This window comes from Galeopterus variegatus, unplaced genomic scaffold (assembly GCF_000696425.1).
Source record: "Galeopterus variegatus unplaced genomic scaffold, G_variegatus-3.0.2 Scaffold7838, whole genome shotgun sequence".
Classification (NCBI taxonomy): Eukaryota; Metazoa; Chordata; class Mammalia; order Dermoptera; family Cynocephalidae; genus Galeopterus; species Galeopterus variegatus.
The window spans coordinates 75,821-88,518 of record NW_007733949.1 but is presented as its reverse complement, the minus strand read 5'-3'; the positions used below and the strand labels follow the sequence as shown (position 1 = coordinate 88,518).

General features: G+C 40.3%; 1 protein-coding gene across 1 annotated transcript in view; it reads right to left on the bottom strand.

The window, feature by feature from the left end:
* Window positions 1–219: 219 nt before the first annotated feature.
* The window catches only part of LIX1 (Lix1 homolog (chicken)), a 47,350-nt gene continuing 34,871 nt past the window's right edge, over window positions 220–12,698 (bottom strand). Inside the window, exons 4-6 of the mRNA XM_008592370.1 lie at window positions 10,482–10,577; window positions 2,982–3,059; window positions 220–1,106 (exon numbers count right to left, since the gene is read on the bottom strand). Of these exons, the coding sequence (XP_008590592.1) occupies window positions 819–1,106; window positions 2,982–3,059; window positions 10,482–10,577 (462 nt within the window). The 3' untranslated portion in view covers window positions 220–818. The remainder of the gene's footprint in view (window positions 1,107–2,981; window positions 3,060–10,481; window positions 10,578–12,698) is intronic.

Sequence of the window (12,698 nt, the reverse complement as noted above, 5' to 3'; positions counted from 1 at the left end):
TGCAGTGGCAGAAGTAAAAACAAATTGGTTTGAGTTATGTATTTGCAAATAAAAAATGAACATAATTGATTGTAAAACTTATACAAATTGGGTATTAATTCTCCTTGAGGAATAAGAGCGAGGGTACTATTCTAGGTCACATTTATCCCCACATATGGGAGAGTGTGGGTTTTTAAAAAAACCCACACTCTTGTTTATTATTACAATGGCTTTTTAAGCCACATTAAATTTATCTAGTATTTTCGTACTACTATAACCTCAAGATCTTTGATAGTAGGATGTCCAGATAAAATTACCACTGTAGCTTTGGATTACACCTAGTTGAGTGCAAGCTATTGCTTAGCTTACAAAGCTCAGGAAGAGACTCTGACCCTTGTATATTTTAAAAAACAATCCACAGTATTTATTTAACCTTAAATTGCTATCATGCTACTTCCCCTAGTCCTGGCTGCTGTTCTTTTGGGGGATGCTATATTGGCCTATTCTTTGAAACAGCATGTATAATCCAGCAAGGCACATGTCGACCAGGCTTTAGGTTGGAGCTAAGCCTGGAAAGTATTTTTCAAACAATCCTGTCTTCATCCTTTCATCCTGAGGTGGAACTATTGACAGCATGATGCAAAAACTGTGAATGGGCTGTTGGGTCCTGTAATAATCCTACTACTCTCACATTCTGTGAATGGAAGGGGTGGGAGGACTAGTACAGCCCTCAGGTTGTGACTATAGATGCTAAAGCCCCGGAGGACCTCCTTCAGTGAGCTTCCTAATGTTAGAGTCCAGCTTCTGCCATTCTTGGGGGCACCTAGGACCTGACCTTGCTAGTGATAGCCACACAGGGCTGTGAGGCTCAGCTGATCTTCACTGGGCGAGGAAGGCTCAGGGTCACTGTAGATCTGGGTCAAGGCTAAGCTCAGGATTTCTTTCTTTTCTTTGTAAAACCGTAGTTCTTGTCCTGCTTTTCTGGCTTCCTCCAACTGCCTCAGGGCCATTCGCAGCTCTTGAGAGAGAATTCCTGGTGACTCTCGCTCCTTCATGATCCAGTCCAGGGCCATGTGGCTGCGCATCTTTTCATCTAGAGAATACTGGGAATAGTAGGAGATGACTTCCTGGGGGCCAAGAAACCAAGTCCAGAGTATCAGTAAAGAACAACAAAGGCACCTGCGGGCACATGGCCCTTGCCCCCACATCCATCCACACAACAACCCAGGCTCTCTGATGTTCGAGAACTGCAACCATATCCCACTGACACACTCCTTAAGAGGAAATGAAGGGCTAACCTGGTCCAGCAAAGCAAGTCACTCCATCCATCCACACAACAACCCAGGCTCTCTGATGTTCGAGAACTGCAACCATATCCCACTGACATACTCCTTAAGAGGAAATGAAGGGCTAACCTGGTCCAGCAAAGCAAGTCACTCCAGGGTGAGTCAAAACACACCACCAGCAATGACTCAATATTGTTCCCAAAACCAAGCTCTGACAGCGTGAAAAAAGACAAGCCTGTCTTTCAAAGTGCATTCCTATAACAACTGGAATGAATATTACCTCATTTATTCACTGAATCTCTGCTCAGCATTATCTCTTTTGGCAAGACAGAGAGAGGGAAATAGCTGTACAGAGGGATTCAGCAGAATGGGGTTTGGTCACACCCACTGCAAAATCAGGAAGCTCTTAGTCAAGGGGACCTCAGAACAAGACAGGAACCAAGAGAGCAGCTGTGCTGTTGGCACAAGAAAGATGCCAGTCCAAAAGTGCGCAGTAACTACAGAAACGTTTAAAAAATGTATTATGGAATGTAGCGATTATCATTATTGATAGCATAATGATACCTTCATAGTACATTGTCTCTTACTTTTGCAAAAATTAAAAAATGAGCCACTACCTGTCAATTCTTGTGTAAAAAACTTGCCCATTCATAGTAACGTCATATATAGATTTGATCGTGTGGAGAGGATGCATTGCTTATTTTTATTTTCAAGAACATATGGTATTTATTTATGACCTTAACAAATTAAAAACAATCATGGAAAAGTGTTTATAACCAACCCAGCATATTTCAAAGGACTTTTATAAAATCAAAGGAAAAGGAAAAAAATAGCCAAAGCCATTGTCAGCTACTCATTTCTTTTCAGTCTTTGACATTTTGAAAGCTAGACATTCTAAGCAAAGAACAATTGAAAGTCCTGGGGCTATAGTGCATGGAAAACGCTTACATCCACCATCATCTTGCTGACTAGCAGAGGCTTTCTTCCTAGCACAAATTCCTTAGGAAACTCTTGAAAATAAACTACCGTCTTTCAAATTCTAACGGTGGATAGACGAAGGATAAATCCTGGAGGATAGCTGGTGAAAACTGTTAAATACACAGGAGAGGGTTTACATTTGCTGTTAAAAAAGGATGCTTCCTGTAAGTAACAAAGAAACAATGAGACCCATCTCTGAAAAATAAACTACTAAACCAAAACATTGGGGATTGAATAACAGCTTGTCCACATTTATAATCATTTTTATTGCCCATGTAAGACTTTTCCTGGGGGTAAGAAATACGCTTCCTCTACAACCAACTCCTCTGTTCAGTGACGTGTCAGAAGCAGCACATTCTCAAGTTTCTTTCTGCATTGGAAAGTGTAAGAGGGCACACTTCTGAGTAGGCAGGGCAGGTGCATACAGTATATTAGAGTATATTCTGCATTTGTCTTAGACATTAAGTCTATTTTAATGATCCTTCCATTCTGCATTCAGTACAAGTATATAAATCAGTCCTATGCCCAGCCACTGTTCTTCCTAGTGTGTGTATTTGGTCAATTCCTGACCCATCTGGACTGTTGTATATATTTCTTCATGTGTCCTCTGCTCTTTTCACTAAATAAGGTACCAAATTTAAACAGAGAAAAATCCAAATAAAGGAATCTCCTGGAAAGATGATGAACTGTATGCTTAGTCTATACAACATGACCACAGTCTCAAATGGAAAATCTCACCTGTCGGGAACACCGCGTTTCACGAAGGGCCTTTAGGCTTCCATTCCAGTGCAGTAGCTGGAATATGGTCATCAGCTCCTACGAAACCCAAACACCTGTTACTGGTTTCGAAGCAGAAATATACGTGTATGTGGGTGAAAGCTGAGCAGGGCATAACTCTGATCCCCAAATGTATCAGAGAAACAGAACACACAATATTGTCAGAACACTCTGGGACTTTTCAAAGACCAGAGTTCCCAACTTCTGGAGCATTCTTCCTTCTCTCCTCTGCTATATCCATCCTTGGATAATGAAATGGCTAAAAAAATGATGAATATCGTTCAACATTAAAATACATACACTCTAACATTGTACATCCAAGAAGTTATCTAATATACCAAAACGTGAGAAATAATGTATAGACAAGGTTATACATTGTATCATTTTTGGAAATTTCCCAAGACTACAAACATCTTAAACACTCATTGTTAGAGGAATGGTTAAGTAAAGTGTGATACATCCATACTGCTGAATACTTTGCAGTCATAAGGAAAGGATGAAAACACTCTCACGGTGTGAACTGTGTGCTAAAATTTGATTTAAAAAGACTAGAAGATTCCTATATAGATATTTACTTATAAATGCCTAGAAGAGTTTGGGTAAGATAGAAAATCTGGCAACATTAATAGTCTCTGGCGAGGGAAAAAGAATGCCTTGGGTGGGGGACAGGCATGGGAGGGAGACCTTCCTCTGACATTCTTTTGCAAAATTGTTTGAGTTTTGAATCATGTGACTATGTTACATATTAAAGAAAAAAATTTAAATTTTAAAAAATTTAAGCAAAAAGTACATATGTAAATATTGTTCAATAAAATTAGTAGGAGGCTATTGGTTTGGACTGAGATCCTGCACCAGGCACCAAACCAAAATGGAGTTACTTATGGTAAAGTTCCACATCACCAAGACAAAACTAAATTGTCTATCTGATGTTTCCAGAAATCAGCAGAGACAGAGATAAGAGCCAAATCCCCAAACAAGCCAGTTTTAGCCATCATGATAAGGAAGTCCCCTCTGCTCTAACCTTTACAAAAAAAAGTAGCTTCGAAATGATCAATCTGCTTTTTGTTTTCTGTTTCTACTTTCTTTAGCCCTTTTCTGCCTATAAAGTTAAACTCCTCTGCTCAGCTATTTTATAGAATGAGATGTTGCCCAATTCTGAATTGCAAATAAAAGCCAACTAGATCTTTAAAGTAAATTTGTGGTAGTATTTTCTTTTGACGATATGAAACATATGATGGACGAACTATGGAAACTGTAAAATACTCCTAAATTTATAAGTTCAGTCAAGACAAATGCCTGACAATATGAACAATAAGGTTGTATTGACATTAAAACCCACATGTAGTCCACATTCAATGGCCAGGACTCAGCATAGTATTAAGTAATCAGCACTGTCCTTTCAATAGCAAGGGCAAGCTAAGATGCAGAAACATACTTAAAATTTTTATTTTCCTAATATAGTTATAACTAGCAGTTTTCCACTGAAGTTATCTGCATTTCACTTATAAAGATTTTTTGTTTGTTTTTGCCAGAGAGACGTCTATTGTGGATTAATAGCATAAACCAAGACCACATAATTATTGGAAAGTAACTTGATATAATTAAGGAATTTCCTGGTCTTAAAAATAGTTATGAAAGCTTAACATTTAGACAGATGTCCTAGTGCTCATTCAAAAAAGCTGGCTTTTATTAACTCTTTACCTCTGCTTGCTTAGGAAAAAGTTTTCATTGTGAAAATCAGGAGGTGCACAGTCAGTCTTAGATTGCTGGCATCTTAAAATAATTTGGTAAATTTTAAAGTTATAAGATTATCAGAAGAGCAGATAGCACTATTCTCAGATCTAAAATTGCCATCAGAATTAAATGTTTTTCTTCTTTTCAATCTAAGATCCAGTTTGGTATTTTGACTCTGTTCCACTTCACAGTTAAGCACCCCAAGAGCCCACAGAGACCTCAATGGAAGCGAAGCCATTTCTTTTTTTTTTTTTGTCTTTTTCCGTGTCCGGCAACAGATCGCAACCCTCAGTGTTGCCCCCGTACTGGACCGGGGACCAGCAACGGGATTGCAACCCTCGGCGTTGCCCCCGTGCCTCGCTCAGCCAGTGAGCGGGAACTGGTCTGTATGTGGGATCCGAACCCTCGGGCGGGAGCGGCCCCCCATTTCTTTCCATTAATTAAAATACAACATGAATACCAGCTGAGTTGCTCCTTCTGCCCCAAATGGAGACTCCACCATCTGCCTGGAGTCCTGGGTCCAGTGCCCAGGGAAATTGCCTGTCTCCTGGCCTCTCTTCTCCACCTCTCCCTGCCACTCTCCATTTTTTCACTCCACCACATCACCGTGCTAATTTGGAAAAGTGGAAGTGCTTTGTTTTAGAAACCAAATCTTGCCCAGTCTGGCTGTCACTGCTGTGCTTCTTAATCTTTCCATCAAAGTAAACCCAGTGATTGAGGAAGGTAAATTTCTCAGTATACTGCAAATCTACTTGCTGAATACTTAGCAGTATCTTGCCCAGTCTGGCTGTCACTGCTGTGCTTCTTAATCTTTCCATCAAAGTAAACCCAGTGACTGAGGAAGGTAAATTTCTCAGTATACTGCAAATCTACTTGCTGAATACTTAGCAGTACAAAAAATGAATAGGAATGCTCTTTATGTCCTGATATGGACCAGTTTCTATTATGTAACAGGAGGACCAATATTTGCAACTAAAAAATTCTTTTGGTTTCATGTTTTATAAGAATCCACTTGAATTATGTATTTGGTTATATATGCCCATTTTTTTTAAAAAAAGAAAACAAATACCACCCCACTTCTCTACTTGAGCACCCCCCAACCCCAAATATGTATGTAAAGTTGAAAACAAAGAAAGATACACTGGATTTATTCTGTGGCTTCCAATACCCATCCTGGCAGTGCCCGTGCATCCTTGTGGCCCAGTTTGAGAAACAGCCTATTACTAACAGGGCTCTTAATTCCATCCTCTGATAATTGTTGTCTTAGAAATGTACTCTTCTTTCTCCAAGATCTTCTGAGCTCTCATTCTTATCTATGCACTGCTGCCCAGCTGCTTCCAGATGAACTGCTCTCATTCCAGCCTGCAATTCCTCTAAGACTTTAGAGTCCACAATTCTGCTGTGAACAAAACTGGAAACCTTTCTCATGCCCCTTGACAACTTTCATCTTTCACAAAAGGGACTTGAACCATTTTTGCCTCCAGGATGAGGATCATTCTCCTCATCCTCTCTGGTTTGTCTAAGTTTCTATCCCATCACCAAGCAGGGTTTTTCTCTTCTGTAACACAACTGCCTCTTCCTCAGTGTTAACTCTGGTTCCTAAAATTCCCCAGGGAAGACGACCTCCTTTCTCCCTTCCTGCTTTATATGCTGATCTAGTTTTTGTCCTCCTGTGTAGAGATGCTAATCTCACCATCATTTTATAAAGTACATTTAAATATTTCCACATACTTCCTGTCCCACTTCTTTATTTCCCCTCTCAAGACCAAATTTACTATCTTCAAATCTTCCCGAAGCTGTATGATTTATCAGCTCAGCCACAACAAATCCTCATGTGCCTCTAACCAATTCTGCTGGAAGTCCTTGCGTTATTGCAGACTGGCATGGGGAGGGCTGCTGTGGACTCCTGGAAGGAAATGCTTCCTAGCTTCAACATGATTTCTCACTGTCTGGTTTCTACCATCTCACTTTCTGCCTGGAGAAGCCCTGTCACTTGGGGAAGTTAGTGTTGTCTGTTCTATGAGGGTCTGTCCTGCTAGTGCTGAAGTCTTTTGTGTTGTGGCATTTGTTTTGTGGGCTAATCCAGAAACCTGGACAGCCTGGCTGGACTGGCAGAAAAGCAAGAAGCTGCCATCCTAGGGTGAGGTGATTGAGGCAAGATTTAAAGTGAGTAGGGGGTCATGCATGTTCAGGGTCTTTTATTTAAAAATTCAATATTTTGTTTATCATTAGTTTTTTAAGAATAATTTTGAATATTTAAAATATTGCATTATAATTTATTTATTTTGATTATAGAGTTTTTGATGCTCTTTTAAATTTTGCACCCAAGGTAAATGCCTTGCCGGGCCCTTCTTGTGAGTCTGTCTCAGGGACTAGTGTGGCTTCATTAGCGGGATATACAGGACCCTGGGCTTGATTTAATGCTCCTCTGTCTTGAAACTCTTCATAATTGTACAAGGGCCCCTGCATTTTTATTTTGCACTAGGTCTGGCAAATTACATAGCCAGTCCTGGTCAGCAAAGTAAATTTAAAATCGAATGGGAATCAAGCCTTGTGTTTTCTTTCCTCTTTAGGAAAATCGCAGTTGCAGCTCTCATCCTACAGCTTTCCTGGTTCATTTTGTCATTCATTCCATTTAAACCTACAGCACTGGGCTCTGGCCTCCCAGTGCTTCCTGGTGTTGCCTTCTATTAGAAGCAATGTTGGCTTTTCAGCTACTTTGTGGGGAGAAAATGCTCACCGCTTCTCTCTGGAACTTTGTCTGGGAGACTTGCTTGGTTCTGTGATTCATCAGAAATAAGAAAAACAAACACTGTAAATGGAGAACTTGAAAAACAGGTGGGCACCATCTCCCCACCCAAGAGAATGGATTTAAGAGGAAATTTGTTTATGGGATGAGGTTTTAAAAGGCGACCTGGAGAATTTAGAAAAGATGTAAATAAACAACTCTTCCTTGGATTGCATTAGGCTTCAGAATAAATATATTAACCAGCTTCAGTCAAAGTCTGCCTAGACTCTGACCTTGACAAGACCCAGTGACTGGTGCTGCTCCCATCCCTCCCCCCAAACAGCAGGCAGTTTTCTCTGTGGCAAGGCTACCTCAAAACAGGCATCCCAGCTTCCCTCCCACGACGCGAAGGTAAGCCGAGGCCTATCATATTTCCTCCTAGCACTGGCTACAGGATGGCCCCCACCCCCCGACAGCCTGAGGGCAGTCAGGAGACACCAGCCTTGTTTTTATATGGTATAGACATCCATAGCTAGATACAAACACACATCTATTACCCACCAGGGGTACTGAATTGCTGTGTCGGCTGCAGAAACAACCCAGGTCTGTGGTCAGTTCCCATTATGTGCAGACATAAGCTGATGCATTTAACCAGGCCACTAAGGAATGTGCCGAGTCCCAGCAGGCAACCTAGCACTGGCGGAAGGAAAAGAGATGTGCTCCCTGGGCTCTCCTCCTGGGTTGCCAGTATGCCCACTGTGGGAGGGAGTTTGGATTTTTCCTGCCCTCACATCTTTCTCTTCCTTTGTCCCCCATCCTATACCCAGACTCCTTTATGAGAATTTATGAAGCATTTCCACAGTATGATTCAAATTAATATTTCACATATTTAAATACCTTACTACACAGACCACACAGAAAACACACAGCCCACAGCAAGGCAATTAAAGTATTACCAAAAGGAGGCTATAGAGCCTTTCATAGTGCTTGGAAGGAATTTTAAGAATTTTTTTTTTTTTTAATTTTGCCTTCCTCTGGCAGACTAACACAATCACATCAAAATCATTCTTGATTTTTCTGAAAATAGCTGCTAAATCACATACAAGCTACTGTGCACTGGGGCAGGCCATAACACATATGTCTGTATGATTTTTAAATTTTTATGTTCTTCCACTTGAAATAACGCCTCCCTTTTATTTTTTCTCTGTTTAGTTTTAGTTTGAGTTATAAGAAAAAATGAAAAAGGACCCTTTGCAGATCTACTCTTTTATTCTACAGCAGGGGCCCTAAATCTTTTTGTGCAGAGGAGCTACCCTGTTTTCATCTGAAGCTTCAGCTTAGATAGAGTTGTTAAGGGAATCCATCCAGCAGCCTCTGGCATTTCAAGTAAAGCCGTTTTTTAGAAATATATATAACAATGGTTGTTAACCTTCATTGACCATTTACCATACGCTAGGCACTGTTCTGGATTCTTCTCATATTGTCCCATTTAATCTTCACAATGGCACTGTGAGGGAGATACTATTACTCTCCCTGATTTACACACAAATGAGGAAACAGATTTTGGGTAAGGAACAGAGCCAGGCTAAAACCAGCTGTCCCACTCCAGAGCCTGGGCTAGAACCCCTGAGCTGGCATGTGCCTCTGTCCTCTCCAGAGAGTAAGCTTAAAGGATACCTCATTGCTTCCAAACAAAGACAGGTACGTCAAAGGTCAGTGAGACCATGGTCACTTAAGGTGAGAACTGAATGACCAAGATCTAGGATAGGGCAAAAAAAGAATATTTTTGCTTCCCATCCAGGGGACTAAGAAATAAAAGTATTGATTTAAACAAAATTAGCAGGAGGCACATATCCACCTGAGAAGTGGCTATGCCATTATGGTCAGAAAAAGAGTTTAAAAGCCATCGAAGAAGGTATTTGAAGGTTGGTAACTTCAGGGCTCAGCTGCAACAACATTGTAAATTATACCATAATGAACATTTTCATCCATGAAACTTTATATCTCTGATTGCTTCTTGGAATCAAACCTAAGAAAATAGAATTACTAGGGGCCAAGCCTCTTCATTATTATATTGCATATAGATTCCTACAAGCATTGCATGTGTATGACTGTTCAACTGCATTCAAGTTTAGTTCCTTAGAGGGAGACATATTTCATGCCCAATCATTGGCCTAGCCCAGTATAGGATAATAGTCTGGTGTATGAGGTGTGTGAGCTCAGAGATTAGACTGCCTGGGTGTGAACCCTGGCTGTGCCATTTGCAAAGCTATGGCACATGTACTTCAATGATAACATGGGAATAATAATAATACCTACCTCACCTAGTTGTTGTTAGTGTTAAATTATGATATTTGTTAAATGCTAAGCACCATGCCAGACAAAGCAAGCATTCAATAAATGTCACCTGCTGCTACTATTGTTATTAATACATTTATTTATTTTGCAAATAATAGGTAATATAATTCCTCATCTCTATTATTGCTTTTCAGCAGTGGATGAAAAAGGGTTACAGGTTGCTAAATTTTTTGATTTGGTTGATGGTAGGAGGTGGCAGATCTTGTTTGATGGAAATGCCACAACTGAGGTGGGCATTGTTTAATGTACACTGTAGGAACCTTCATCTATGACTTCTGAAAATTAAGAACCACTTCAAACTGTCTGAGTTGATTTAATGAACTTCGTACTGAAAAGTGGTGAAATGTTGGGGAGCCATAAGACTATGGTGTTCCTCACCTGTTTCTTAGACTTAAGTCTCTTATTTCCCTTCATAAAAGCAAAGATAGTGCCTTGTTTGCTCATTTGTTTTAGCTACTGAGGTGTGGCTCAAATGGGGCTACTATGATTGATTCTAAGAGGGTTAAATTAAAATGACCAAAATGCTTAAGACCAAAAGGAAAAAAAGTAGATTATTAGGACAGAGATGTTAGTGATAGGTTGCATTTCTCCAGGATTCTGGATTGGATAATCAAAGAAACATGTGGTAGGAAGTCAGGTACCTGAAACTCCAGCATGGTCTTGCCCATGTTTGACTCCAACATGTAGTGATAGGCTCCGATGCTGGTGCTGGGGTCATCTGCATCATCTAACGTGCCCTTGGGAAGGAAAGCGGACAGAGAGAACATTACTGATTTTTCCTCCCCTTCTTTCAGTGGTCACAAATTGATCTTGTGGCCACACAGCAAGCTTTCTATTGTTAGCATAACACTAACAGGTGTCTATTCTACAACCAAGTCTCAGTTGATTTTGGATAAACTCTAATGTCACCATGACATAAAGAGGGTTTTGTAATCATTTTGAATCTAGCTTTTGATTAGAATGCCACTATACTCACTGATGATAGAATAGTTATCCCAAAGCAGAAATTTCTGTATCACTGCACAGGGTTTTTTGTTGTTCATGTTAACGTTTGTGTGGTTATTCTCCAAGACTGCCTTCATTGGTTATTGAAATCTTGAACTACCGACCTTGCTCTTATTCCAGTGATAACTAGACAAGATCATGTAAATGACATGGAAAGAATTCTCCAGTTGTATGGACTATTCAAATTTTACTGCCACGATTCTTAACAGGAGCTTTTTTTTAATGTTAACATTTAACATAATATGTTAGTGTTTGACCTGGAGACATGGATCTTGGTTTATATTTTTTCACTCCTGAACCACTTAATCTTTAAGAAACTAGGTGGGTGGGTGGTGGGTAGAAATGAAATTCCCCTTCAGTTTGGTTGTGGGCAGTGGTGCTAAGGAGCTAACACAAGCTCTGGAATGGCATCTGGGCCTGCCCTTTGATATCATATGGCCTTGGGTTCCTGGGAAGGTGGGCAATGGTGACTTTGTGAGGCTGAACAAACAACTGCTAGCATCAGATAGCAGCAAATTTATAGCTTTTGAATGCAGTAACATTAACACACTGCTGCTGAAATATTTATGTTGGCTTTTTAAATATCCCAGAGGAAATCCATCCAGAAGCCTGCAAGCCATATATATTCACTTTCCTTAGAAATTTCCATGAAAAAATGATAAATTACATTTACATTGAGGGCCCCTCCCCACTCCTGAGTAAATTCCACACTTACATAAATCAGGCATCATTTTCCTAACTTCTCTTCCTCAAAGGCACTTGAAATTTACAGGGCCGGAAAATAAAGGTTTCCTTTCATCCTCAGACCAGATATAGACCAGAGCTCCCTGCGGCTCCCTGCCTGGTCAATCGCTCTCCTTCCCCTACCCCTTCCCTATCTCTTCTGTAAGTGATTAGAGCGTTTATGAGGGGAAAATGGTCAGTGCTGGTCTGATAATGTCTCCTTCATTATCAGCAGCTTCTCCAGGATGACAGAACCCTTCTAGTCAGACTAAGGGAAACAGAGAAGGAAAATCTCAGATGGGTAGGTTTATCCATGCTAAAGTCAAGGCAGAGGTAGCTAATCCCTTTGGTAATGCCAAGTTCCTCCCCTTGAGCACACAAAGGGAGACACCTGCTGCTAGTGGGAACCCAAGGCTTCCTCTGTGGTTTACGGTTTGGAGGTAATGGGGGTTGGGAGCTCCAAATCATTCATGGGACAAAGCATTCAGCCCTGGATTGCTGAGAAAATGTCCTATCTAAATTTCTAAGGCAGGGTGTTTTACTCTTCAAGCCCTTTGAATTTAATCGTGTCCATTACAGAAATTTTCAAAGCTCTCTGAAAGAGGTAATTACCAACCATGATCATTTAAATAGCTAACACATATTGGGCACACAGTTTTTCCCATATCTTAACAGTTGACATTTTCTTGAAAACATAGATCGCAGGGCCCTCCATTGGCTAGGGAATTGGCACTTTCAATGAGCACCTCAGATGATTTTTATAGTTAGTCAAATTTGGGGAAAGTAGAGCAAGTTTATCACCAGATTAAAGCAGTATTCGATTGATTCCATTTGATCTCAAGCCTTAAAAGAATCAATACTTTTCAAAAAGCAAACATTCAAGTAAACAAATGGAGATGGATCAATTGTTCTACATTGATTTAAAGCTTGATTAATTGTGATCCAGGGAGGCTAAACAACATCACCGAGATGTGGAAAGGGGGTCAGCTCCAATTTCATGTTCCAATCCATGTATTCTTTTTGCTGAAAATTAATGACTTAATGGGTAAAAGATCAAACCTACATAATTCTTAAAATAAGAATTTGCTCACTTTAGCCATATCCCAAGATTTAAATGTCTCAGTATTCTC